General features: G+C 50.7%; 1 protein-coding gene across 2 annotated transcripts; it reads right to left on the bottom strand.

The window, feature by feature from the left end:
* Nucleotides 1-43: 43 nt before the first annotated feature.
* Nucleotides 44-26,315, bottom strand: PSKH1 (protein serine kinase H1). 2 transcript variants are annotated; one of them, XM_049622411.1, is made up of 4 exons: nt 26,213-26,315; nt 16,154-17,180; nt 7,754-7,860; nt 2,290-2,428 (listed from the first exon to the last, which is right to left on the bottom strand). In XM_049622411.1, exons 2-4 carry the CDS (start codon nt 17,108-17,110, stop codon nt 2,377-2,379), a joined length of 1,116 nt encoding a protein of 371 aa, XP_049478368.1. In that variant the 5' UTR covers nt 17,111-17,180; nt 26,213-26,315; the 3' UTR covers nt 2,290-2,376. The 2 variants fall into 2 exon arrangements, with proteins under 2 accessions (XP_049478367.1, XP_049478368.1); XM_049622410.1 differs by lacking the exon at nt 7,754-7,860 and having other exon boundaries at nt 44-2,428.
* Between the last annotated feature and the right edge of the window lie 655 nt (nt 26,316-26,970).

Genomic DNA, 26,970 nt, shown 5'->3' with positions numbered 1-26,970 from the left:
CAATCCAATAAAGACGCCATGCTCTGTCCTCTTGTGTATTCTTGTCTGTCCTTATAAGGGAAGGGAGAGGCTCCTGGGAGTCCCCTTCCCCTCTTGCGACTTTGACTTCTGGCATGGCAGGTATCTCCTCCCCTGGTCCACAGCAAGGAGCCTGGGCTGTCAGAATGGATGGGCAGCCTTCCCTGGGGAGGGCAGCCTGTTTATTGAGTACAGAGGATACATTTACAAACTGAGTACACAAAATAAATAACTGCACACTCTCCATCTACGGTCCATGGCATAAAGGCCCATGTCTCCAACCTCCCTCTGTCCTACCCTTAGGGTCAGGCCTATCTTGGACAAGAGAGGAAATAAATCCCCAGGGTTCAGGCCTCCAGAGGCACTTGGGGAAGTGAGGGGAATTCTGAGGCCACAGGGCTTGGGCTCTCTGCTGCCTTGTGCCAGGAGCACTGAGGATAGGAGGGAATGTTTAAGGCAGTCGACTTGGCCCAGAGTGTTCTCTTTGGCCTTGTTTCCCACTGGAGGTGGCACATGCAGAAAGAGGAGGGCCTGGCCCAAGGCTACCCACTGGGAAAAACTGAGTGAGGGCCAGTCTCTCCCTGCTGGCAGAGGCCCTGCAATCTAGCTACAGCTAAAGCTGGGCCACACCTCCTTTCCTGCCACTGAAAGCAGCTGAGAAAGAAGGGGACTTGGGTTCCAGCCTTGTTTGTGGTGGTGGGGAGGCACCTTGACTAACACGGGGATGGTCTGGCTCAGGCCTCCGGGAAAGCAGCCACCCAATTCCACCCACCTCCTGCAGGAGCTCCCTCCAACCTAAGATTCGGCAGGGCCCAGGCTGGACAGGTAATGCTGTGAAAGGAAGCAAGGACAGGCTGGACCAAGCAAGGCCAGCTGTGAGAAGGCCAGGGCCCCAGGCACTCAGGGTTCAGAGGCAGGTCACACAGTATGGCTAAGTTCCAACTGGAGCTGTGCAGAAGCTCAGCAGAAGGGGAGGGCTGAGCAGCCTGGGACCTTTCCTCAACACAGCAGCTCCTTCCTTCCCACTTCCTCTAGAAGATGAAGGGTGAGTACAGTGGTCATTCCCAGGCTGCCCATACTCATGCCAGACACTAGATGGCGCCTTTATGCCACTGCAGAGCCTGAAGGGAAGGGACATTGGGCAGTACCAAGGGTAGAACCAGGGCTGACACTGGAATATTGATGGGACTCTCCCTGGGAAGCCCCTGGCCTGTGCCTTGGCCCAGGTGCCCCCATTCCCCAGGTAGCAGCAGTGGGGCTCCCTTTAATCCCCCACAGTTGGGAAGGAGGCACCCAGGGAATAGAATGGGCATCCAAGGGGGAGAAAGAAGTGATGGTGGGCTCTGCAAAGAAGGCACTGAGAGCAATGGGCTGGTGGGCAGGAGCTCTCCCTCCCACTGTCAGAGAGAGGTTAGAGCCTGGAGCAAGCCTGCTACCAACATGGCCACACAGTCCAGAAGGGCCAAGGACTATGCCATGGCCCTACCACCAGAGGTTCTAGCCAGTCCTGAGTCCAGGAGGGGCCTCTGGGGGTACCACAAAGGAAGAGAGATCTTGGGTGAGAGGTGGGAGACTGTTTAGACTTAGCTGGGAGTCCAGCCAAGACACAAGCTTTGGGCCTACCTGGGCCTCTCTCTGTGTTACAGATCAGGATGCAATGGAATGTGGGAGGCCAGAGATGAAGGTTCAGTGGAGGAAAGAGGGTTTCAGAAGTAACTGTCCCAAAGAGTCCTGGGACAACAGGACACCCTCTACCTGGCACAGCTTGCCTCTTTGGTCTTGGGGAAGAGCCAAGGGGTGAAAGAGCCTGAGGCCAGGTCCTGCCCTTTTCCCAACTGGTAGCAGAGCAGTTGCCCACCAAAAGGAGCACCGGTGCCAGTTCAGAGGGCTCACACATCCCCAGGCTCCCTCCACTTGGTCACACCAGGCTCAGGCCCAGGATGAGGATGGGGGCTGCTGAAGAGAAGCGGGTAGGGCCATTCACCTGCTGCCGGCCATACAGGCCTATCTCCAGAGAGGGCATCAGGGCCAGATGGCACAGTGATGCACGGCCAAGCTGGGACCACAGGATGTCTGCGCCGTAGCCAGCAGCTCAGCCGTTGTACTGCTGCTGGTATCGCAGGTTGAGCTCCCGCAGTTCCCGCTCACGCACACGGCGTGACTTGTTGGAGCGCGTAGAGCGGCTAGAACGCGTGGACTGGGCCGACTTGGTGCTCTGGCAGCGGGAGGAAGCACGTTTGAGGAGGTTCTGGGAGATGGAGCGGTGCAGATTCTTCATGGATGAAGAGGCTGCCATGCTTACCACCCACGGGTGCCTCAAGGCCTGCAGTGCAGTCATACGGGCGCCAGGATCCACCGTCAACAGGCGATCAATGAAGTCCTTGGCCAAGTTAGACACACTGGGCCAGGGCTAGAGGCCAAGAACAAGCATTAGAGCGGGAGCACTCAACACTGCTCTCCCCATCCTGATGATGCCATCACCATAGCACTTAGCATTATGCAGCATTCCAGCACTCTCCCCCTAGAGAGAGGCACTGCCCAGCTCCTCCCAAGTACAGCATTCTTTCTGGACCTCCCCTTCCTACCCAACACTGGCCCAGGCCACCAAGCAGAGGCTGTTCTCTGGGTAAGGAGTCCATCTGACAAGTAGGAGAAAGACCTGTTCTCCCCCGTTCCCCCAAGCAGCAAACTTCTAAGGTATCTGGACTCAAAGCCTGGCTCAGGAAGGTGGTCCCCGTCAAGATCCCCCAGCTACCCCCAAATCACTATAACTCAGGAAGATTTAAAGAGAATGACCCAAACCTTCCACCATATCCTGAGCCAGACTTAAGCTCCAAACTCTGGATGTCCATATCAGGCCACTTAGCAGGGAACTTCCTTGTCTTTTAAGAGGTGACCCACCTCTCTCCATCTGACAGAGTGATGGTGGGCAACCACTGCCTTCCCCGCATCAGCCTCCACCCCTCAGCCATGGGGAGACAAGGAAACAATTCAAGGCAACTAGATTTCTCCATCTGCTGAGAGGGCAGGGAGCTCTTGGGGGATAGGTGGGACCAGGGCCTTTCTTTCCAGTCTTCACGACCTCTTTAAACCACACAGGGGATGCCTGGCAGTGCTCTAGACCAGCCTCATTTTAGTACATTCTGTCCTCAGAGAAACTGCACAAAGCCTGATCTCCTACAAACACCCGTGGCTGCCTCACCTCAGCCATACACCAAGCAGCTGTCTGTCTCAGGGACTCAGCCTGTACAGCTTGTCTTCACCCGGCTGAATCCTCAGGTTCTCAGGGTAAAGGACACTTTCTCAGGCTTCCTCTTAGCCCCCAGAGCTAAGCAATTATTCCAGTGATTTCAAGTTCATTGTTCATTCCCATTAGACCAAGCTAAGCTGGACGAGCCCTAGTGCCTGGTGCTAGGCATACAGAGGCTCTCAAGGCCCTCAAGCCCCTCTACTGGAGGAGGGTAGACACAGAACTGTTCTGAGTGCCTGAGTCTTCTGGGAGCACTTTGGCATGGGTTCTGATATTCCCAAAGAATAGGCAAGTAGGACCTTTGCTGAGCCTACGGCAGGTTTGGCCGGGATATTAAGGGCACCGTCACCCTCCTTCCTGCCGAATGAGGTCTGCCTGTTCCACTTTATGGTGCCCTTTGCCCTGGGGCACAACTGAACTCAATCTCCAGGGGGTTCAGGAAAATCTAAGAGCCCACATTCAGGGCAACTGTATGCCCATTCAGCAGATACACTTACACACTGACTATTGCTTCCCCCAGTTCAACTCCCTTGACCTCCAATTCTTCCCCCGTACCCTTCCCCACTTACATACAGGAGGTGGAGGGGGAGCACCAAGGAGAACACTCTTCTGAAGTCCCGAAGAAGGGGTGGGGACTACTTGCAGTTGCTACCCTAACCTGGTTTTTGGAAGGCAAATCTCAGCTTTTACTAAACTGAACTGGTGGAAAATGACAGATCACATTACCGAACAATCACTTAACAGGGTCCTCCTCACCAATGTGCTAGCTCCCAGCAATTCCTGGGGAGACAAGAGCCCTCAGGAGGAAGACAGGGCCTCAGGATATGCAGGCAGGGGAGCCCATAAATACCTTGCTGAGAGCAGTGAGGGGGTGCAGAGCGACAGCCCTCCCACACACACAGTCTGGTCCAAGTTTCCCTGCAGGCCCGCGCAGCTCAGGGCTCCGCTACAGAGGCTGACATGCAGGGGGACTGGACTACACAGCTGCCACAGTAGCTTTTGGCTCACGGTTCAAGAAAGCTCCATGTCTTGCTCCTGCCATCTGAACACAAGAAGCCACTGTGAGGGGCCAGCCAGTCGAAACCACCGACACTCGCTGCAGCCCCGATCACTCACTTAAGTAATGGAAAGAAAGGCATAATGGGGCCCCCGACGGACAGAGCAAAACCTAGAAGCTGAACAGACTGGGTCATGGGAATACCTGTGCTGCCCTACCAGCCTTTCTGGTCTCCAAGAGAAAGAAAATCACTGAGAAATACACTGTGGCTCAGCAGGGCCTACTGGTGGGACAGCCCAAAGACAGAACTGGCAGCCCAGGCTAGCCAAACAGGGCTGGGACATGGATTCTGCCCATGCCCCCTTGGTCCAGCCAAGAGAGAAGAGGGACAACTCCTCTGATGACAAAAGAAACAGTGGTGAAGCTGGACTCACAAGCCAGGAACCTAAACATAGATGGGTCAGAGACACCCCCACTTCACATCCATACCCAGCCAGACCAAGCCAGACCCCTGCAGTTCCACACAAGTCCAGTGCAGTCCGAGACTGGCCTCTCACCAGACCCATCCTGTGAGCTTAAGCATTTTCATCTCCAGAGTGACACATGCTCACACCAGGCATCGACCCCTGCTGCTCGCCGAGCGGCCAGCCTGTTAGTGACAAAAGTGAGCCAGATTGATCTGTGCCTTCTGCTCCCCCAGATGCTTGCCTCCCCAATTACTGTGTACACGCAGCCATGTGCAGAATGCCAATGAACTCATTTATCTAAGGGCCAGCCCGGCCCTCTTCAGCAGGCCCTGGCTCTCCCCATCTTTCAGGAGCTATAAGCAGCTGGACCAGGTGGGTCCCCCAAGCCAATGTGACTTAAGCCATCCTGACCTGAGAATCAGGCTGTGCCAATGGCACCCGGCCTAACCCTCATACCCTGAGAGGCTTGCGGCAGGAAGTCAGGCAGGCCAAAAGCAGGTAAGTGGTCCTCAACCCACCCCACTACAGTGAGACAGGGGCTCAGGCTGCCCTTCAGAACAGTGCGCCCCTGGGAGCACTGCTGAGGCCTCCAACAGTACTCAGCAAGGAAAAGCAAGACTCCACACTCACCCAGGGCCATGCTTCTGGTCAAGTCCAATTCAGTACCTCCTAAGAAAGCTTTCAATACCCACAGACCAACCCACTTGTTTCCGCAACATACTTGGGCCTCTAGAGCTCCATGAGTATGTCTGTCAGCCCATGACTGTCTGGCTGGGTAGCACTGTGGGCATGAGAAAGAGAATAGTGATAAACAGTCATGCCTTTGACTTTCCATAGCTCTAACTGCTGGCTCTGGGTAAAGAACAGAACTCTCACCTCAGTAAACTTGGAGTCAAGTCAGGGACACATGTGAGGCTCAGGTGGCTGACAGAAGGGACAGGCCCCAGGTACCACCTGGCCAGTCTCCCAGAGGCTTCCACCTGTTTCTGGACTGACTGAGAGTATGGGGCACGGAAGGGAATGTTAAATGTCAGTCTGCCATGCCTCCAGATTCAGGTCTCCTCTGCTGTGGGAGCCTAGGGCAGCTTCAATACCCAGGGTGAGAGCCTACACTGTCCTTTCCATGAGCCTTTTATGAGCTGAGTGTGTGAAGGGCTGGGCCCTGTCCTGAAAAGATAAGGAGAGACTGTAGGAGGAGGGACATCACCTCCACCCTGTTTCTGACCATCAAGCTGGTTGTCCTTTTCCCTAGTCTGTGGCCCTTGAGTCCTCCTCCCCTTGCAGTTAGGGTACCTACCTTTTTTTTTTTTCCCAAGTAAGCTCTGGGCTCAACCTGGAGCTTAAACTCATGACCCCAAGATCAAGAGTCACGTGTTCTACTGAGTCAGCCGGGCACCTCTAGGGTATCAACTCTTGATACTGTAACAGCAGAGAAGCCAAAAAGGGATAGATGGAACTCTCCCAGAGCACTTCCTTACCAACTTCACCTTCCTCATCCCCTGTTTCTGAGGGACCAGTCACTCCTCAGCAGCAGAATCCAACATTCCCTCTAAAGGGAAGCACAAAATCAGAAAGGACTTTCCACTCCAGCTCAGAGGATGAACTTCCCTCCTCCCCAGCCCCTTTTACTTGCTCTAGCTCTAATGTCACAGGGCCTGGGAAGAACACTGCCCAGGCCACACTACCAATGGTTTCTCCTTAAGCCCAAGGGCTAAAGGAACAAAGGATGAAGGCAGCTCTCTGGCCCAGACTGCCGAGAGAGGAGGAAGCTGCTTCCCTCCAGAAGCAAACCTAGCTCACAGGCCTTGCCCTAGACTCCCTCTGAGAGGCAGGTCTGACCACTCTTAAGTGAGGGCAAAGAAAGGCCTGGCTTTTCTGGATGGCATCTGGGTGACAAATTAAAGCATTAGGCTGAAAGCCCAGAGACTTCTAGAGCTTCTAGACATTCTAGGTCTACTTTCTCTGTGCAACCTTAGAGAAAAGAAGCCTCCTCACTTTTAATATGAAGGAGCCAGGGGCGCCTGGGTGGCTCAGTCAGTAAACATCTGACTCTTGGTTTTGGCTCAGGTCAGAATCTCACAGTTTGTGAGTTTGAGCCCCATGTCAGGCTCTGCACTGGCAGCACAAAGCCTGCTTGGGATTCTCTCACTGCCCCCCCACCATCTCCCCCCACTTGTGCTGTCTCTCTCTCAAAATAAATAAACTTAAATTTTTTTTTTAATGTTTACTTTTGACAGAGAGAGACAGAGCATGAGTGGGGGAGGGGCAGAGAGAGAGGGAGACACAGAATCTGAAGCAGGCTCCAGGCTCTGAGCCATCAGCCCAGAGCCGGACGCGGGGCTCGAACTCACGGACCGCGAGATCGTGACCTGAGCCGAAGTCGGACGCTCAACCGACTGAGCCACCCAGGAGCCCCTCAAAATAAATAAACTTAGAAAAATATATGAAGGAGCCAAATGCAATGGATTTTAAGTGTCTTCCAGTTGCTAAAGTCCTGGATTCTAAGGACACGGCTTCCCAGCTTTCTTCCTCACTTGGCTGCATGTGAGAAACAGAAGCATAGCATCTAACATTTAAATGGCCTTGACCTCTTGACCTCTATGGGTTCTTTTCTAGGCCATGATGACTTGGGAAGGTTCCCTGGCAGAGAAGGTAGCCTCACCAAAGAGCTGCAAGAGCTGCTAGAGCTGTTAGGGGAATGAAGGGAGGAAAGAAGCCTGGGCTTTGCTCCCATGACTCAATCTTCCCTCAGCTTTGTCTCAAGATGTATTTTCAGAGCCAGTATTCCCACCCCCAAAGGCCTCCTCCCTGTACTTACGTGGGCCTGAACGAGAGCAGAGAAAAGAGCACGTTTCTGGGAAATGGAGCTTTGGGTTTACACAGGAGAAGAGAACTATTAGTACGACAAAAACAGCACACTCTGACATTGCCCATGAGGCGAAGTGTTTTGAAAAATTCGGCAGAGCTAGACATAGTGTGGCAGTGGAGCCAGCAACCCCTTCCTCTGGTCAAGACACTCACCATCCTGGTGCCTGGGCTTCCACACCAAACAGAATCCACCACCCTAGGACCTGGCAGGGGATGGGTGGGGGCTGAGCAGCAGGAAAGAGGACCTTAGGGGAGAGAGCCTGAAGGGAGAAAAAGAAGGAAGATAATAGAATTTTAAAAAGACGCAGAGAATGAAGATAAAAATAAAACAAGAAAAGGCGTGACAACTTAAAGGTTAGCAAAGCTGTGTTCTGAAACTTGAAATGAGTAACAAAATGAAATCCTGGGGGCGCCTGGGTGGCTCAGTCAGTTAAGCATCCTGACTCTTGGTTTCGGCTCAGGTCACGATCTCATGGTTCGTGATCGAGCGTCACATTGGACTCTGAGCTGGTAGCGTGGAGGCTGCTTGGGATTCTCTCTGTCTCCCTCTGTCTCTGCCCCACCCCCGCTCATGCTGTCTCTGTCTCTCTCAAAATAAACAAACTTAAAAAAAAAAAAAGTGAAATTCTGCACCCCCACCTGTCCCTGCCCAGAGTCCACAAAGTGAAGGACAGGGACAGGAGGGAGACAGGGTACAACTCAAGAATCCGCAAGGATGCTACGTGCTCACTTTGGAATCAGGGGGATGCTGGCAACCTGTGCCAGCAACCAAGTGCTGTCTGCTTTTAATAATGTCTTGGAGCAGTCCTGGAAGGTTCTGGATTTTAGAGCATACTGCTGAGTGGTCTCTTTTAATTCCACTCACAGATTTTGCTGAGGCCAACCTGGCTCTTTAAAAAAAAAAAAAAAAAAAAAAAAAAAAAAAAAAAAAAACAGGGGGCGGGGGGGCGTCTGGGTGGCTCAGTCGGTTAAGTGTCCAACTTCATCCAACTTCAGCTCAGGTCGTAATCTCACTGTTCCCGAGTTCAAGCCCCACATCGGGCTCTGGGCTGACAGCTCAGAGCCTGGAGCCTGTTTCAAATTCTATGTCACCCTCTCGCTCTCTGCCCCTTCCCTGCTCACACTCTGTCTCAAAAATAATAAAATAAGCATTTAAAAAATAAAAAACATAGGGCACCCGGGTGGCTCAGTTGGGTAAGTGTCTGACTCGATCTCAACTCAAGTCTCAATCTCGAGAGTCCTGTGAGTTTGAGACCCCTTTTGGGCTCCGAACAAAACAAAACAAAACAAAACAAAACAAAACAAAACAAAACAAAAACACACACACACGAAAACAAAACAAAAAAACTTCCTCCCATTCTAATTTCTGACACAGTTTGGAGCCCTGGTGGCTATTAGCATGTAACACACACTGAGACTCTGTCCCTGAACCCTGGGTACACAGGACTTGGACAACATGGAACGACAGGATGAGTGAAGAGATGAAGGAGACTTCTGCTCCAAGCTGGCCAGGCCATACTGAAGCAAAGCTCAGGTCTGGGCACCATACTTGCTCTGGGAGACAGATGAACTGAGGCCAGGCAGGCATGCACGAGAAGAGTGACCTTGTGAGATGGAAAACTGACCAAGGAAGGAGAGTCTGGAGAGGCATGGCCGGTGGGGAGTGGTTGGACCAGGTCATCTTTAGCCATCCCATCCACCTGCAAGTATGCTTCCGCCTCAGTGGGGGCAGGAGGGGATGAGTGTGGGAGGCCGTCAGCGGATTTAAAGAGGTCAGATCGTGGGAGAGACAACAGCCGTGGCAGCTCCCAGAGGAACTCAAGAGCCTAGAAGCGACAGGGCCTGTGAGCAGGCAGAGCCATCCAGGTGGAGACAGACAATGAGAAGAGCAGGAGAGGGAGGGGATGGATGGCACACACCAGGCACTGCTCCAACACAACCCACGATAACAACCCTTTGTTGGAGAGGCCTCAGTGGGGCCGGGGGTGGGAAACAGCAGTGATGAAAGGAGGATCTGACCCTGAGTTAATGAGAAGCTGGAGGTGGTCAGGGCCAGGCATTTTGGTAGGAATGGCTGAATGCAGCAATGTAGGAGATGGGCCTCTGTTTCTGCCACCACAGGAGAGAACTGCTCTCTGGGGACTGTGTAACCAAGGCAGCAGCGGCAGAGGGAAGCCTAGAGGAGAGAGCTCCAGGGAGCTGAGCGGTGGACCAGAGGTGGCACAGGAAGGGGATACTGCCCCCCTCCGCTCCAAGCCTGCCTCCTGCCCCCACCAGGAGGAAGCTACCCCTGCCTTCCTCCAAAAGGTCTCCAAGCACAGCGACCAGTGAGGGTCCAGTAAGGCCCTCACCTAGTAGACCAAATCATATCACCTTCCAGTGACCAGTCAGGGATCTGGACTGCCAGCGTCTGCTCCTACAGTTAAGGAGGGAGACTTGTCTGTTGAATACTTACTGCGTACCAGGAGGTGTGGTGAAGTAGGGACAGCCCTTCCAGAGGGATCCCTCCTGGACAGGTATGGGGGCATCATGGGATCCTGGCATAGAGCCAGCACCATCACTCAGCTCTTGGCACGCAACAGCCACCAGCAGAGAGGCAAGGAGCAAGGCCTTAGAGATACCTCACAGCAAGGAATTCTAAATCAATTTGTGTTTCCTTGTGCTGTCAGCTATTGAGACAGACATGGGAAAGCCATCCACTTACTCTGGGAGCAGGAGGCAGCAAGAGAAGAGTGATGAACTGATGGCCCGTCACAGCCCCCATCCACACTGGAGGTGGGAATGTGAGGCAGTTAAAGACAGCCAGCAGAATCCAAGCACAAGCCTGGAAACATGCTACCTGCCTCTTTGCATTTCATCTGCTGCCTGCACACAACGTCCAGTCTCCAGCTCTCCCACATCCCTGGAGAAGTCCTCTCCATGGTTCTGGGCCAAGGTCCTATCCCTACTCAGCTGGCTGCTATCTATCAGGGCATATGAATGATCAGCCCCCTCACAGGCGCATGATCAGCCCCCTCACAGGCACCGATGCCCTTCACCTACAGAGCAACAGGACATGGCACATTCCCCATACCTCCTTTTATCTTCAACATCCCAGGGTTGAATGACAAGCGTTAAGGTCATTTAAAGAAGTAGGGCTCTCAGAACTACAAGATGGTCCAACTCACGCCCCTGAGCGCCTGCCCCTTGGTGCCACGTGGATGGGTAGTCAGACTGCAGCCCAGAGGCCATCCCTGAAAAGCCACCTCCCTCCAACAAAATCCCCCAGGGAGTAGCACGCTGGGTCTGCAAGTGGCCTTCCTCTCCCACCAAGATTCTGTCCCTTGCCTGGCAGCACTCTCTCTCTGAACAAGGCACTGTAAGAACCTCTGCCCCAGCCCAGCTGTTCGTGGGGCAGTCACTTGGGCTTGCCCACAGCTCAAAGACTGCCCAAGCAGAGGGCAACAATTAAAGGCTGCCAAATGAGGCAGACAGCAAAGCTGCTGATGGTACCACTTTGCCATCAATCCCACAAGAGCCTCTTCGTCTGTCCTTACTCTAGGAATAGAACTCTTGAGAAAAGCAGTAACATTAGGCCGGCAACATCACATCTCACATCAAGTCAATCATAGAATCTCCAAGTCAGTGGGACCGTAACAGTCCTCTAGTATGGGTCTTAACAGATGATGACTCACCTTCTGTGTCACTCCTTTAGAAATAACTGCTCCAGTCCTTCTGGAATCTCTCATGACAAGAAGCTCCCTCTTTCGAGGTGGCTCTTTGTGTCTTCAAACTGCTCACACACTCAACACAGGCCTTCTTCACATCTGGCCAACATGTGTCTCCCATCACTTCCCACATGACCCTGGCTTGGCCCTCTCCACTATGGCACCTCTGGTCCCCAGAGAAAATGCAGATTTTTCTTCTCAAAATTATCTGTCATAGCCGCCTCCTTCCCAGCATTCCCTCCTCTTCCAAGATTCCTGCAGCTGCTTCTAAGCAGGTCTGGTCACAGACTACTAGACACATCTCCAGCAGGCTCTTCACTTTTTCCTGGAGTCCAGCCCCCAGAAGAGGGGGCTGCCCCATCTGCCTGCCAGCCACTTTTGGGTCCTTTCCCAGGGAATCACTGACCACCAGTGCTTCCCTCAGGAGAAGCCAGGAGAAAAGTACCGGGAACATAAGTATTGATACACATGCTGTCTTCAAGGACCTTACAGGCCTAAGAGATGTCCACAGACAACAGCCCAAGAAAGTGCTGAAACAAAGACTCCAGCAACATGCTGAGACATGTATGTCAAAGAACATAGACTGTGGGGATGGAAAAGCCAAGAACTCTGACACCAAGATGGCCTGGATTCAAATCCCAGGCCTGCCACCCTCTAGCTGTGAGACCATGGACAAGTTACTTAACCTCGCTAGCTTCAATTTCCTCATCTGTAAAATGGGGCATTACACCCACCTGGCAGCACTGTTGTGATTAAACATGTTGGATACAGAACCCCTAGCCCTGTGTCTGGTACTCAGTAGGCACTACACAGCACCATTCTTGATGGAAGCAATCTTTGAATTGAACCTTTTAGAGCTGGTCAAGTTTCTACGGCCAACAGTGGGAGCAGAGTGAAAAGCCTGAGCTTAGTACGTGGAGTGAGTGGAGCAAACATCTTGGGCCTATGGTGTGTAGGAAATGGGGCAGAGAGTGGGGCCAGGGCTATGGCCTGAGTATCTAGAGTGTCAGGGTTGTGGGGTAGGAGCCAGGCACTTGGTGTATTTCCCTCCACCACTGGGCCCCACCCGGGGATGTCAAGGCAGAAGCCTACATACTCTTTGGACCATAGGGCAGTCAGGTGTCTCTCAATCTGCCCCTGTAAGATGATGCTCCTACAGAGCTGCAGGAGGATTCTCTCATCTCACTATGGTTCACACCATAGTGGAGCTCATTCTCTGGAATCGCTGATCTGCCTCAATTACCCCAGGACATCAGGTTCCCCCATCCCCAACGGGGATTACTCCAACAGCGCCCAGTAAGCCTTCCTCCTGCGGGTCTCTCACAATACTTTCTGCTGCATTCCCCCTTTACTACCAAGAACACAGAGGACTCCCTCACACCTAATGCTTCCAATCCCCAAGTAGCCTCTGCAATTATGGAGCTCCCAACAGCAAACGGCAGGCCTGGCCCAGCCTCATCAACCTGTACTCCATTACCTCCAAACAATCTCCCATTTATTCTGAGCACAATCAGCAATGTCCCTTTCTCTGAGCCTCATCCTTCTCAAAGCTCACCTCCTGTAGAAAGTCCACAGAAACCACTGAGCCTGACAGGGGGCTGCAAAGACATAGGCTTCAGGAAATAAGCACATTGGGTAGGCACATACAACACCACTACTAGAAGGAGGGGGGCAGGAAAAATGCCCCTAGAAAGGCACTACCATGCAGCTTACTGTCAGGTGAGGAATGCACATCTCCAAACCTTGCTGAGCTCAAAGTGGGTGGTCCTTCATTTGCAGAAGAAGCTAGATTAAAACACCCCCTTAACATGACATGGTCTCAGACAGGTTTTCTCACAGGGCCTTGCTCACTTAGATGGCCTTCAGAAGGGCAAATGACCATCACACAGAAGAAGACAGATGACTGGACTGAGGGTGGGAGCAGGGCCCAGCCCAAAGAAAGGGGACCAGTCCAGCCACCTGATCTGAGCCACACAGCTCACGTTCCAGACTGCCCAAGCCCTGTGTTGGCATGTGCCTGCCAACAAGGATTTGTTCTGTGGCCATTTCCTACTCCTAGTCCTTTCTCCCCAGGCAATCTCAATCTTCATGGGGATGGAGAACATGACTTCATGTCTCTATGCATCTTCCCCAGGTGCACTTATGGGTAAGGCAATGGCCAGGGGAACAGAGAGATGCTTGGTCCCCACCTCAGAGCACCTGCTCTAATGATGAGACCTCCCCACCCAGGAAATACCCCAGACAAATCCCACCCAAACCACAACTCTCTGTAGATGGTGGTAGAACCAGTTTTTGGAGTCAGATGGCATCTGTCTACTGTAATAGACAGGTGCTATCAGGGTTGGCCATGAATTTGACTCTGGAACTGGGAACTCATGCTTTCAGCTTCAAGTGAGGGGTTGGGAGGCAAGGTTGGACAGTGCCCCATTCCCCTTGCCACACACACACTGGAGTCCCAGACTGTGATTCCAACAGAGCAGGAAGCAGGCTCAGGACCCAGTCCTGTGGCTACAGAAGGAGCAGGAAGCCTGAGTCTATTCCTCACTACATTCATTTGTCATTCTCCCAGACATGGATAATCAACAGCCAGTTAGCAAGACTGCAAGCTCCAATTAGATAAACTGCTTGATCGATAACTGCCAGAATCAGGAACTCTTGGGCAAACCTACAGGCTTTTGAAAGAGTCAACACCTTCGTCAACATCTCTTGGGAAACCTCCCTCTCTGCTATAGCTAAGTCCACTACTCCCTCTGCCAGGAAGAACCCTAACAGCCTGGCATCACACAGAGCTCCTAGTGCACAGCAGCCAGGTCAGGCCTTGGCACAACACTGTCTCTGGCAGGTGGATGCTGGGTCTTCTGGCCAGTGATGAAACCTGGCCCAGAGGGTGAGCAATGAGGTGTCCTCTGCGACCACACCATCACAGCCTGCACTTCCCAGCCAGTCAGGGTTTGTTTTGTTGAATCCATTTGGTGCAAAGAAGATGTGAGAAACTTTAAGAGAGAGCTAGAGAAAGCCCCAGTTTCTCCTTCGCCTGTGGCCAGCACAGAGCTGGTCTAAAGATGAAGGCTTCTAGGGGCATCTGGGTGGCTCAGTTGGTTAAGCATCCAATTCTTGGTTTCGGCTCAGGTCATGGTCTTGTGGTTCATGAGTTCGAGCCCCGCATCAGGCTTTGCACTGACAGTGTGGAGCCTGCTTGGGATTCTCTCTCTCCCTCTTTCTGCCCCTCCCGCGCTCACTCTGTCTGTCTCTCTCTAAATAAATGAATGAATGAATGAATGAATGAATGAATAAATAAATAAAAACTTTAAAAATAGATGTATATTTTAAAGATGAAGGTTTCCCTCCCTTCCTCATACAACTCTGACATGTGACCTGGAAATCCCCCTAGGGAATGCCAGCCCCCAACCTCACAGGAAGTCCTTGACTGACCCCACGACCACATCTGGAAGCTGATAGGGAATTGATGGAGCACAGGACATTAAACACTGAAGACAAAGTGGCAAGAGGCTTTGGGGTAACTTCTGCAGGAAATGCTGCTCTGGACCAGTTGGCTGGGGCCAGAGAGGACCCAGTCCAAAGTCCTTGGAAGGAAAGCTAGGTTTCAGAAGGAAGCTGGTCCCAGAGCTCCTTCCCCTCCACATGGGTAGTTCAGGAGGCATGGACAGCAGTCAGCAGGCCCAAGCCTGAGAGGAACACCATGGGGAGCACTCTGCAGGGGAACTTGGGGAGGGGCCCTCACTGCCTTGGCAGAATCCTGTTCTCCTACAAAGCTTACTTCACCTCCTATTTAAGCCATCACATATTCTTTTATTCACAACCTTCCCAAGCCCACCATTATGCTTGTAGCACCTGGTGGTGCCTATGGTCAGCCTCCTCTCCTACCCAGTCAGCATCCTGCCTAAGAACCAACCAACTCTTTCTTTTTGTGCACCTTCCTTCAGCTCCCACCAGTACTGAAACCTAGAAGATTTTTTTCAGGTATCAGGGAAATCCGTGGATCCAAAGACACAAACTCCTGGTTGAATCTGGCCTGCAGGTTAGTATTTGTTGGCACAGAAGATAGTACGTAAACATGTGAATGGATTCCAACATTTTACAATCAAATTTTCTGGCTTCTCTTTAGAAAACTGGAATGTCTGGGTGCACAGAATCCTCTGGGCTGTGTGGCAAAACTGGGAAAAGATGAGCAGCAGCGGCTCCTGTAGACAGGGCGTGGTCACGCTAGCTTGTCCCAGGTCCCTGTGGAGCAGATGTTGTGGCTGCCCTGTCCCATGTGCTCCGGCCCGCGCCTACGGTGCTGCTCCTGTGCATGTGGACAGCTCCCAGTGCCAGTGCCTGCATCTCCCTGCTTCTTTGCCTGAAGATTTTCTCCAGCACTAGCTGGCATTCAGGACAGCCCAGAAGTGCCAGGGATTTAATGCCCCACCCCCTAATAAATTCTCGACTCATACAGGAGTCAGTGTATTAACACCCACCCACCTTCTTGTCCCTCAGTGGTACAATTCTGAGGCATGTCCCATGTGATTATTCACAGGGCTCCCAGTGGGAGTTCCAGTGGCCTCCAGGAAGTCTACTTCTTCATATGCCCTTTAGTGGCTTCCTCCCTTTCTGCCTTACCTTCCCCACCCTTCATCTGTGCTTACTGGAATCATATCCCAATTAAATGATCTGCTCCCAAGTCTCAGAGCTCACTTTTGGGGAAACCCAAACTGAGATATCCTACTATTCTCTACCTGCCCGGCCCCATGAACATGGTCCTCAGAGCACATCCTTCTGATCAAGAGCTGCAAGATATCCCCCCACCCAGGGGCCTCCCAACATCCCTGAGACAGGGCAGACTCACCTCCCCCGAGTAACTGTACTTGCCCCTGAGGATTTGCCGGTACAGCCTGGTGCGGTTGTCATCCTCAAAGGGCATGGTGCCGCTGAGCAGGATGTAGGCAATGACACCCAGTGCCCACATGTCAACTGAGTTGGTGTAGGGCTTGCGGACCAGGACCTCGGGAGCAATGTACTCGGGTGTGCCACAAGTGGTCTTCATCAGGCAGTCATCACCCTTCTTGCGGGCACTGGCCAGGCCGAAGTCAGTGATGATGATCTTGGAGTCAGTGCCTGGGTGGTAGTAAAGCAGATTCTCGGGCTTGAGGTCTCGGTGTGTGATGCCCAGCGCATGCAGATATCGGACACCGTCCAGCACCATCTGCAGCACCCGTGTGGCATCACGCTCAGTGAAAGAACCCTTGGCGATGATGCGATCAAAGAGCTCTCCACCAGTGGCCAGCTCCATCACCATGTACACACGCTCCTGCGTCTCAAACACCTCCACCAGCTGGATGATGTTGGCATGACGCACCCGGCGCAGCACACGCAGCTCTGACTCACATACCTCTCGCCCTTCCCGGTACTTGGTCTCAATCATCTTGATGGCATACGGCTGCCGGGTTGCACGGTGCTCCACGCGTACTACCCGGCTGAAGCTGCCTCGGCCAATCAGGGCTTTGATGTCGTACTTGGCTGTCACACGTGGGTCAAACTTAGCCCTATACTTAGCCACCCTGGCCCTGCGTGGTGGTTCTGAGGGAGGCTCTGTGTGGCCGGCAGTGGGGGCACCAGGGCAGGGGTCTGCACACTGACTGGCTGCTGGGAACCCAGCTTTGAGAGCACCAACACTGTCCACCTCTGTGATGAAGTGCTTGTACACATCACTCTTAGTGCCACTGAAGGGCTCCACCTTCTTGACGAGATCCAGCTGGACATCCTTTGGCGGCTCAGGAAGGACCTTGCTTGTCCCACAGCCCATCACGGACACGGGGGCATCCTCTCCAACGAGGCTGGCAGGACCTGCTCTGCAGGCAGTGCCCCGTCTACACCTATGCAGACAGAAGAAAGGGCAAGTCAACATAGCCAGAGATAGCTCTGAAAGGATAGCAGCCACCCTCCTCACCTATTCTCCCTTGCCCCTCAATAAATGTAGCCTGAAGACCTGACTCTAATATGGTTGCCTGGAAGGGAGGATGGTGTTGGCCCCTGAGTGCTCAGTAAAGGGTCCAGATGAAAGGTTGGATCTGAGCTCCATGGTCTTGACTTATATCTCCCTGGATCTGATTCTCATGCTGCTTTCCAACACCAAATGAAGGGCAGGAACATGCATGGGGCTCAGCTGTCACTGCCCCCACCCTCCTCCCTACTCTGTCTGGGCCCCTTATCCTAGTTGAAATTCTGTTTTTTTAAATGTTAAAATCATTCCTCTTATTACTCTGACTCATCTTTCCTGAAACGGGGGTGTGGAATGTTGGAAGCCGACTCTCCAACACTATCACCCAGCAGGGCTCAGAAAGCAGCTTCTCCAAGGTGTCCCTCATGGATATCTTTCCTCGCCCTCTAGCCTCCTGCAGGGGTTGATTCCTTCCTACAACTGCTGCCACCACTACCATCACTACCCTGGTTCTCTGCCCTAACCTTACTCTTTTCTAGATGGTTCTCATTACTTTGCTAATGCACCATCTTCACCTGGCAGTTTAACATCTTGTTCCAGGGTCTTTCACTTCCCCAGTTCACCATACAATGCCACACAACCCAAGGCTGGCTGAAATCAAACCCTGTGAACTTAGGACTACAAACCTTAGCACGTTGCCACCAGGTAGCCACCAAACTAGCTTGGGCTTCATTTAAGAGACAAAGGAGACCATGAACTCAGAAAGGACACTAACAGTTTCATCTAGATGTGACTCAGGCTGTGGATCAGAGTACTCTGCTTCCTTGGGATGAGGATCCAAGAGCTTCTCCATTTGCTTCCCAGACAGAGATGTTGCAACCATTAACACCCTGTGGCTGGTAGGGCCTGGATAAGGTAAAGTGTTGAAGTAATGCTTTCCAGAAGTCACTTCTACCCTGGCCATCCTTCTCTATCTTGAGGGCCCCATGGGTGAAAGAAGAGGGATGAGAATTTCCTATTGATGATGCCATACAGAATTAGGAGTAAAATTATCAAATCAGAGCAAACATGTATTAAACATTGTAAAGGAAAAAACCAGCTATTCCCCCTTCCTATGTAAGGAAATAAACAGTTCTTCCCTACTGTGTATTTTTCTTCACTCTGTGTGTCTCCTCTACCTTCACAGAGAACACTTCATTTTGACACCTCTGATCACATGTGTGGAGTCCCCACCCCAAGCAATTCTTGTAACACCAGCCAGATGTCCTACAATTTAACTCAATTCTGACACTGTCTACCCAAAGGTAGCATCAGATCCCACAGGTTAAGGGCTCAGGCTCCCTAAGACTGTCCCCGCCCTTACACATACTTCAGGTACCAGTTACAAGTCTAGGTTATCACCTGTGTTTCTGACCAACCGATCACAGACAGGGGTCCCAACAACCTCCTCCTTGGGTTCAATCAATTTACTAGAGAGATTCACAGAACTCCCAGAAACACTTACTTACATTTACAGTTTATTAAAGGATATGATAAAGGATACAAGTAAACATCCCGATGGAAGAGATGCACAGGGCAAGGCACGTGGGAAGGGGCATGGAGCTTCCATGCCCCCTCTGGGTACACCACTCTCCCAGCACATCTACGTGTTCACCAACTCAGAAGCTCCCCGAACACCCTACTACTGGGATTTTATGGAGGCTTCATCATGTGGGCACAATCAATCATTAACTCCATTTTCAACTCTTCTCCCTTCTCAAGAGAATAGGAGGCAGGGCTGAAAATTCCAAGCTTCTTATCATGGCATGAGTCTTTCTGGTGACTAGCTCCCGTCTAGGAGTCACCTGGGGGCCCACTCAAAGTCACCTCGTTAGAATAAAAAACACTCCTATCACCCAAGAAATTTCAAGGGTTTCAGGAACCTGTATCAGGAACTAGAGTCAAAGACCAAATATTAGAATAACTGATGCTCTTTATGCTCTTATCAGTTAAGAAATTACAAGGGTTTCAGAAGCCATGTGCCAGGAACTGGGGGCAGACACCCATATGTATTTTTGTTTACCTCACAAACATCTACTAGGTGCTAGGGATTCAGGAATGAGTAAGACATGGTCCCGTGTAGATTATATTTTAACACACACACACAGACACAAAAGCAAAACCTGGTCACTAAGGTCACAGTGCAAATGAAGAAAACATCATAAAAACATATCATTTCAATATAGCATGTTAAGTGTTAAGCTTGAGAAACAACAGTAGACATAAGGAGAGACACAGGAGTTAAGGAAACCTTCCTGGAGGAGGTGACCCCACAGTGAATTTCGAGTAAGGATGAATCAGGTGAGGAAACGTGGGAATGGTGTTTCAGGCAGAGAGCACAATATACTCAAAGATTCAGAGCCCCAGAATAATACCGTGTCCGGGAATGGGCAGTTTGGTGGTATGAAGACAGGACTGGGGGTGGGGTGGCTTCAAGTTCTTGAAGCAGCAGGAACCAGGTTGTGGAGAGCAGCACAAGGTAGGGTGAGGAACCAAGACCTTCCAGGGAGGTGACTGGAACTACCAAAGAGTTTACAAAGAGAGGCAATCAATCTGTGTTTAGAAAGAAGTGAACTGGAGGAGGGTCAAAGTAGATTAAAAGGGCCAGGGAGGAGGGTGGTGGCCCAGATAGCAGGGTGGGACGGAGGGGTGTCAGGAGGAGAACTGACAAGGACTAAAAGCTAGATATAAAGAGTGAAAGGAAGGAGAGAGGGTGACACGCTAGTCCTTTGCTTGGGCTCCTGGGCAAAACAGTCAGCAGCATACCAGGAGGGACAGGTTTGGGAAACGGTGGGAAAAGATCAGTGTTGGATGTGTTGCCGGACACGTGCAACATCCATATGACATTCACTGTGGATCACTGGAAGTAGAATCTGACATTTGAAAAGAATCAGCGCCAGAGATTCCATGGCTAACCACGGGTGGTGCTTTGAGCTAAGGGGCGACGCCTAACCCACCCCCACCCTCACCCCCGGGAGAAGCCAGCAGGCCATCCCATCAAAGGCAGCGGAGGGAGACACAGGCAGGTTTTGCTGTGGCAACTTGGGCATCACAGAGAACCCACAGAGGCCACCAGATTCCAGTGAGTCAAGGGCCTGCTTCTAAGGTGGTGATACTGCCTAATGTGGCTAATTCTTTCAAGGAACAAGCTCATCACTGAAACATACCCAAGAGCTCGATTATCAATCAATCCATCAGATAAAAAGGAAGAATCTGGAGACCACAGATTAAGGGCTCAGATTTTAATCAACATGTGGATATGACTGTCAGTCGAATGAGGTATATCTTTCCTCACACGAGGGAAGATTCCTCCATCAACTCATCCACATTTGCTGCAATTCTCACCCAAATGTCGAGGAGATCCCACACAGTAGCTCAGGAAATCATGTTTAAACAAAGGCATTTAGAAACAAGCTTCTTTTTCACAGAGGCTAAAGATTAGAACCGTGGACAGGAATTCTGCAGATTCATCTCTTCTTTCAGGGAAAACACAATACTCTCAACGTAGTCAAGGGCTGCAGCTCAGGAAGAGGATAGTTCTTGGGCCAGGTTTCCTGAGGCACAATACAGGGCCCTGATCCCCAAGACCACTGGTAAGCAACATCTATCACCATTCAGAGAGAAGACAAATGGCACAGGTGACCCAGCACGGCCACTCAGATGTCTTCTCCCTGGTGAGGCAGAATCCTAGATTCACAAAATAAATAACTGTTTCCAGGCATATGCACTGGGTCTTTTTGTTTAAATGTGCACATCTAGTCTGGTCTTGCTGAGAAAAACTAAGGTTTACAAAAGAAAAGGCCTGACTTCTCACTTTAAACAAATAAAGTATGGGCAGGGATCTCAAGTCAGCACTAAGACAGCCAAGGAGTGTCCCTCTCTGACCTTCCTTCTTCCTTTCTGGGACACAGTTTCTCCCACATCTGTTTCAATTAGAAACTCTTCAAAGATAAGCTGATGCTGATACTCCACCTTCCCAACTACAGATGAAGAGCAGAGGACAGAGGCTGCTAGCTCAGGGGGAGGGCAACAGCCGACAGCCTCCAGGTGATCACAGCTGCTCCACACTCTAATCACATCTGTAAAAGTCTCCTTCGGCAGAGGTCAGGTGAAAAGGCAAATGGGGACAGGGAAGGCATCTGACAAAACTTCTGGGAATAAGGGCAGAGTGTTTTCCCGCCCCCCAGCTCTCCTGTGTAGCCCCCAGCAGTGACCAGGGTGTGAGACAAGACTCAGGAGGTCACACCTCGCCAGCTATCACAAGTCACTATTCCCTTTCGCGACACCAATCCTAACACATCTTTCAGAAAGAACTGAACTCTCTAAAGTCGGCCTCCATACCCTCAACTCCCAACCTCCTGCCAAGCACTCCTCAAGGAGTGCCAGCATGTTGGATAGAGTGTGGTAGTGGGCATGAGCATTCAGCACTACTGTCCTAATACTCTACAGAAACGAAAGGCCGAGAAAAACATAAACTTGTCCACAGCCACTTAAGATAGTGACTGCCAAGGAAGGACCTAAATCTCCTGGTTCTCCATCCAGAGCTCCTTCCATCACAAGGGAGACTCCGCAAGTGCCTGGATCTCAGCAGAGGTCGCCAGGTCAAGGCCTCTACCCTTCCTCATACCACTCTGCTAATGAGTTAACAAACCTTTACTGAGGACCTTTTCTGAAGGATCTGTATTATGAAACCTCCATTCCAAGTACACTCTGGGTCACACTGCTCACTGCTGTACTCTAGATTGCCTTAGAACACTAGAACTGTCAGCCCCCTTGAAGGAAGAGGCCACTTCTTGGGTTTCTAGAACTCTCTGGCACCCAGCAAAGTGCTGAGCTCAGAGCAGTGATTCATGTTTGCTAACAATGAGTGAAAGGTGGACTGGCTCTTGGATTTCTACCTGCTGCAAGGCACCAATTTCAGAACCTCAAAAATTTTCAAGTGTCAGGAAGAGACCAGATTGGTGGTTAAAAGAGAGCTGTGCTCTTTCAGTGCCTGTGTAAATGTCCTCAGTGACAAAGGAAGCTGGAGCTCTCAGGTCTGTTTGAGTCTTACAGATTGTTAATTGAACTCCAAATCAAATTTGTCCACAAGCTGCCAGACCTGACCCATGGGAGAGAGGGGGCGGGGCCTACAATGGATCTTGAAACAATTTCCTGGCCACAGAAGCCAAGTGTGTGGCTCTATCCAAGGCAGGGGCCCATAGGCATCCAGCCCTCTCCAGTAACACCCCCTAAGATTGTTCTCCACAGAAAAGCTTCATAACCTTTCACCTGTAAAAGGTTATGCTCTATGTTTTGAAAGACTATCTATCAAAATGAAGTAGACAGTAATCTCCCAGTAATCCCAGAAATAAGGAACTATTAAACAACACTTCTAACCATCATGGGGCAACAGAGATACCAGGCAAAAGAGCTTGTCACTTTAGATGAAAACTCCTAAACAAGGACCTCTGCAACCTTAGGGAGAGCTATGTGATTCTGCTTTTTCAAACTGGGAAACTGACACTGCATCTAGCAATTCCACTTTCAGAAATAATGCTATAAAACCACTTTCATGAGTATACAAAGGTGTATTTGTACAAGGAAGTTCATGGCAAAGTTCTTTATAATAATAATGGACATTACCCAAATATCCATCAGTAAGAGAATAATTAAATAAAGATCCATTCATTCAATGGAATACTCTGAAGCTGTTGAAATGAATGAGGTAAATCCGTATATACTGACAAAGAAAGATACCAGTCAATTTTATTGAATGGCTTCGTGCCAGGATCCATATCCGTGATATAGTAAGTCATTTAAAATAGCATCTGAAGTATACATCCAATGAGGGGGTTAAAAAAAGATACAGACATATATGTAGAAAAAATATCCTAGAAAGGTAAAGCTAAGATCAAGAGTCGGACGCTTAACCAACTGAGCCATCCAGGCACCCTGATTTCTTTTTAGAATATAGTAACTCAGGACACCACTTCCCAAGGACTCCAGTTAGGCATCACTGCTTTACATGGTAATAATTGGTGGGCAGAGACTCCTGTCTTAGGGCTGAGAGGAGAAAGTTCAAAAGTTTGCTGTGTCCTCATTTAATCATGACCCCAGCTCCATCTAACACATCCCACCACTGGCCATCCCACCGTCAGAAATACAGACTCTGGCAATGTACCGGGAGTTCTCCTTCCAAAATCCCAAAGTTCAACCCACAAATATTTACTGAACTCCTGCTGTGGGCCAGGAACCCTGCCAGGGGCTGTGACAGGCAAAAAGAAGGTTGCCATAAACTCTACTCTCAAGGAACTTACAGTACAGATGGTCCCACATCAAGAGTCTCTCTTATGATGCCCTTTGAGGCCACTTCAAGACTGGTAGCCCAGAAAGGGACCCTCTGAGATAATTTTCCTCCGCAAAATGGAAACACGACATTTTTTTACTTTAGCATCGTATCAGACACCATGACAACAGAAGACTGTCCCAAGAATTAGCTCAGTGATGACCTAGCCAATACAAATCCGCTTAGTATTCACTGAGTAAGATTCTTGGAAGGAAAGGGATTTCAAATAAATAAATCTCTTTCTAGCTCTCAACAAGCAGAATTACTTCCATTCTTCCAGGGCTGTACTTCTCAAAATTTTCTCTATGCACCCTGGTATTGAGGGGGACAGCTGTTCTCAGCTATCTGGAAACTCAAGGGTCAGTACTTTGGCATACCTACAGCCCATTCATATCATACAGTCGGGAAGCTCTGAAAAGGACAAAATTGCCCACATAACATGTGAACACTTGTAAAGTAAAACAGAAGGCCAAACCAAAGCCTCACTCATTTAACTATGAACTTGTGACTGACAGAGATCCCCAGTATCTATTTCAGATTCCAGAGACAGTAGGATCTTCAGGGGTATCCCATTCCAAGTGAGGTGCAACTCTAGCTCGGTGTCAGGGGCAAACAGGTTTCCTGACAGTTGTACTTTCTCTAGCTCATTTATACAACTTAAGAAGTTCAGGAATTGCAATTAAACGGGGAGAAAGCGCTTATACAACAAACCTACCCTCTAAGGGGTCAGCATTCCAAATTTCTTCCAGGGGAAAGACCAACTGCAACTGCCCTGAGGAGAAGCGGTTTTGTCATAGCTTTCCTTGATAAGCAGAAATTACCTTGAGGAAATTACATAAGGCAGCTTCCTACATGAGACTCAATTTGAAGAGCAAACAGGCTTCCTGAGATCTCCTTTTGATAAGGGACACACTCTGGGAGAACAGCCATTAATAAAAACGATGTCTTCCATTTCCTGAGTTCCAACTGTGTTAAGTATCTTATATGCACTCCCACTCTTCTATGCAACTACACACAGTAGCCATGATTACTGCTATTTTGGGATGAGCAAAGTGGGACTTCAAGGACCTCAAGATCTCACAAACACCAAGAAATGAATCCAAGTCTTTCTGATTCCAAAGCTCAAACTACTACCACAAACTACTCAAGCGAATCATACTGCCTCCCCAAAGTATGGGCAATGAGACTCTAACAGGAGTCCATATGGCATAGCTAAGCCCTTCCCAATGGACAAAGAAGACCCAACAGTTTCCTAGTGCAATGACAAAGATGTTCAACTAGGGAGGAAAGTCACCTGAAGTGTTGTTTTTTGTTTTTGTTTTTTTCCAAAATACAGTTTCCTACCAGATTCCAGATATTCTGAATCAAAATATCAGAGAGTGAGACTCTTGAATCTGTACCTTGAAAAATTACCCCATGAGATTTTAGACCATCAAAGTTGACAAGGCTGCACCACCTACCACATGCATACATGTGCATGTGCAAACAAGAGATACACATTTGCTGTGCTCATCTCAGATCGCGGCCCCTAATAGGGGCTCAGTAATATAGCTGAATCTGGTTCTAAAACCAACAACCCATCCCAGTCCATTCAGCTCCTACTTTATAGCAGGCACAGAGCCAGCCAGACACTCAGATGCAGACAGGAGACTCACTCCTACCATCACGCGACACAACATGATATACTCAACAGTAGTCACATGAATAAAATGACCGAGGAGCCAATGGTTACTTGTAAAGCAAGAGAGGCTTTTCCAAGGAAAGGTAATCTAAGATGGATTTTAAAGGATAGGTGTAAATTTTCCATTCTGGTGGTTAGGGGTGGGGTAAAGAAGAGTATTTCAAAATGTATTACAAGTACAAAAATGAAAAAGTAGAAAAGTATTAAAACACTGAGCTCAGAAGGTAGAAGTGCCCAGGTATTGACTTCCGGGTCATGCCTCTACCAGATTATGAAGAACCCTGAATGCCTTACTAGTGAAGCTTGGACCTCATCTTATAGGCACCAGGGATCCAGTTTCATGCAGTGAAGGACTTATTCAAATTTTCAGGTGGAAATTATCGCTTCAGCAGCTTCGTGGAGGGAGAGTGGGCGTGGGGAGCTGAGTGTCCCCTTATAAACTGAAGGATGATGGTTCGCGGAGCAGGCAACCCGGCTAGGCTCAGGCCTGCTTTTTCCCAGGCTGAACACGGAAGTGACCAGCTGCCCCGACAGCTCCTAGCGTTCAGTCGCAAAGGCGAGGTGTGAAGTAGGTGCCGGACACGTAAAGGCAGTGAGGACAACCTGCTTAGTTCACCGTGACCGACGCCGGCTGGTTGAACAGGGGGCAGGGCAGCTGACCACGTCCACCAGGCCCACACAGCCCCAGACATCGGGGCCACCCAGCACAGCAGCACGTTTCGAGACCAGTCCAGCCTCGTACACCTGGGATGCCAAGCAGCCACCTGGCCTGTTCCCCAGTCCCGCAGGCCCCTGCACACTGGGCTCCTGCGGGGCTCCCTGGGCAGGGATAGGCCCAGTGCTCCAGGAAGCGACCGTGGCCGCAGGTCGTCAGTCCCTCCCGCCCGTCGGGCCGTCGCCCTGCGCCGTGCCGCCTCACCTCGCACGGGCGGCAAGGTCTTCGGCGTCTCGGCGGCTGTGGTGACCCTCTCCGGACCGCGGACAGGGTCGCCGCCGCCGCCATCCTCAGGCGTCAGCGTCGTGACATCATCACAGCGCGCGCTTTACGCCAAAACAAACCCAGGCCGCCCCTGGGGCGGGGAGGGGGCGGACCCTCGGGAGAGCCCGGCTACGCGTTTAGCGCCTCTCCCAGCGTGGCCTGCCAATCAACGCCTTCGGGGCCGGGACTTACTCTCTACCGGCTGGGTGAATCAAGTTAACCCTGAAAGTAGCTCGAGCTTAGGCACCGAGAGGAACCGCGGGAGGTAGAGACAGAAGTGTCAAAATTTCTTGTTAGGGCAGAGGGTGCTCTGTAGTGCGAGGGTGGGGACATAGTGCGTTTCAACAGAGGTTTCTGAGGTGCCTCTGGAACTCCGCTAAGGATCGTTTTAAAGTTCATTAACAAATCAAAAATTTGTAACTGCAATTAAAGTAATTTAGGCATTCAGAAGTGTTAATTTGGCTGTCATCACGGTGGAGTTGCAAATGGTTGAGGATTAGTGAAGGTTAAGTCAGTCTTGCGCCTAGCTTCGGAGTAATGAGTTTTAAAATTTTTGTTATTGTTATTGAATTTAAGTGTATCCTGAGACTTTGCAAATCAAGTAGATTTAAAAAAAAAAAATGCTACCATTAAGACTTCTCTATAAGGGGCGCCTGGGTGCCTGGGTGGCTCAGTGGTTAAGTGTCCAACTCAGGTCA

The sequence above is a fragment of the Panthera uncia genome (assembly GCF_023721935.1).
Source record: "Panthera uncia isolate 11264 chromosome E2 unlocalized genomic scaffold, Puncia_PCG_1.0 HiC_scaffold_20, whole genome shotgun sequence".
Lineage (NCBI taxonomy): Eukaryota > Metazoa > Chordata > Mammalia > Carnivora > Felidae > Panthera > Panthera uncia.
The sequence above is the reverse complement of the archived record's forward strand: the minus strand, read 5'-3'. Positions and strand labels throughout refer to the sequence as shown.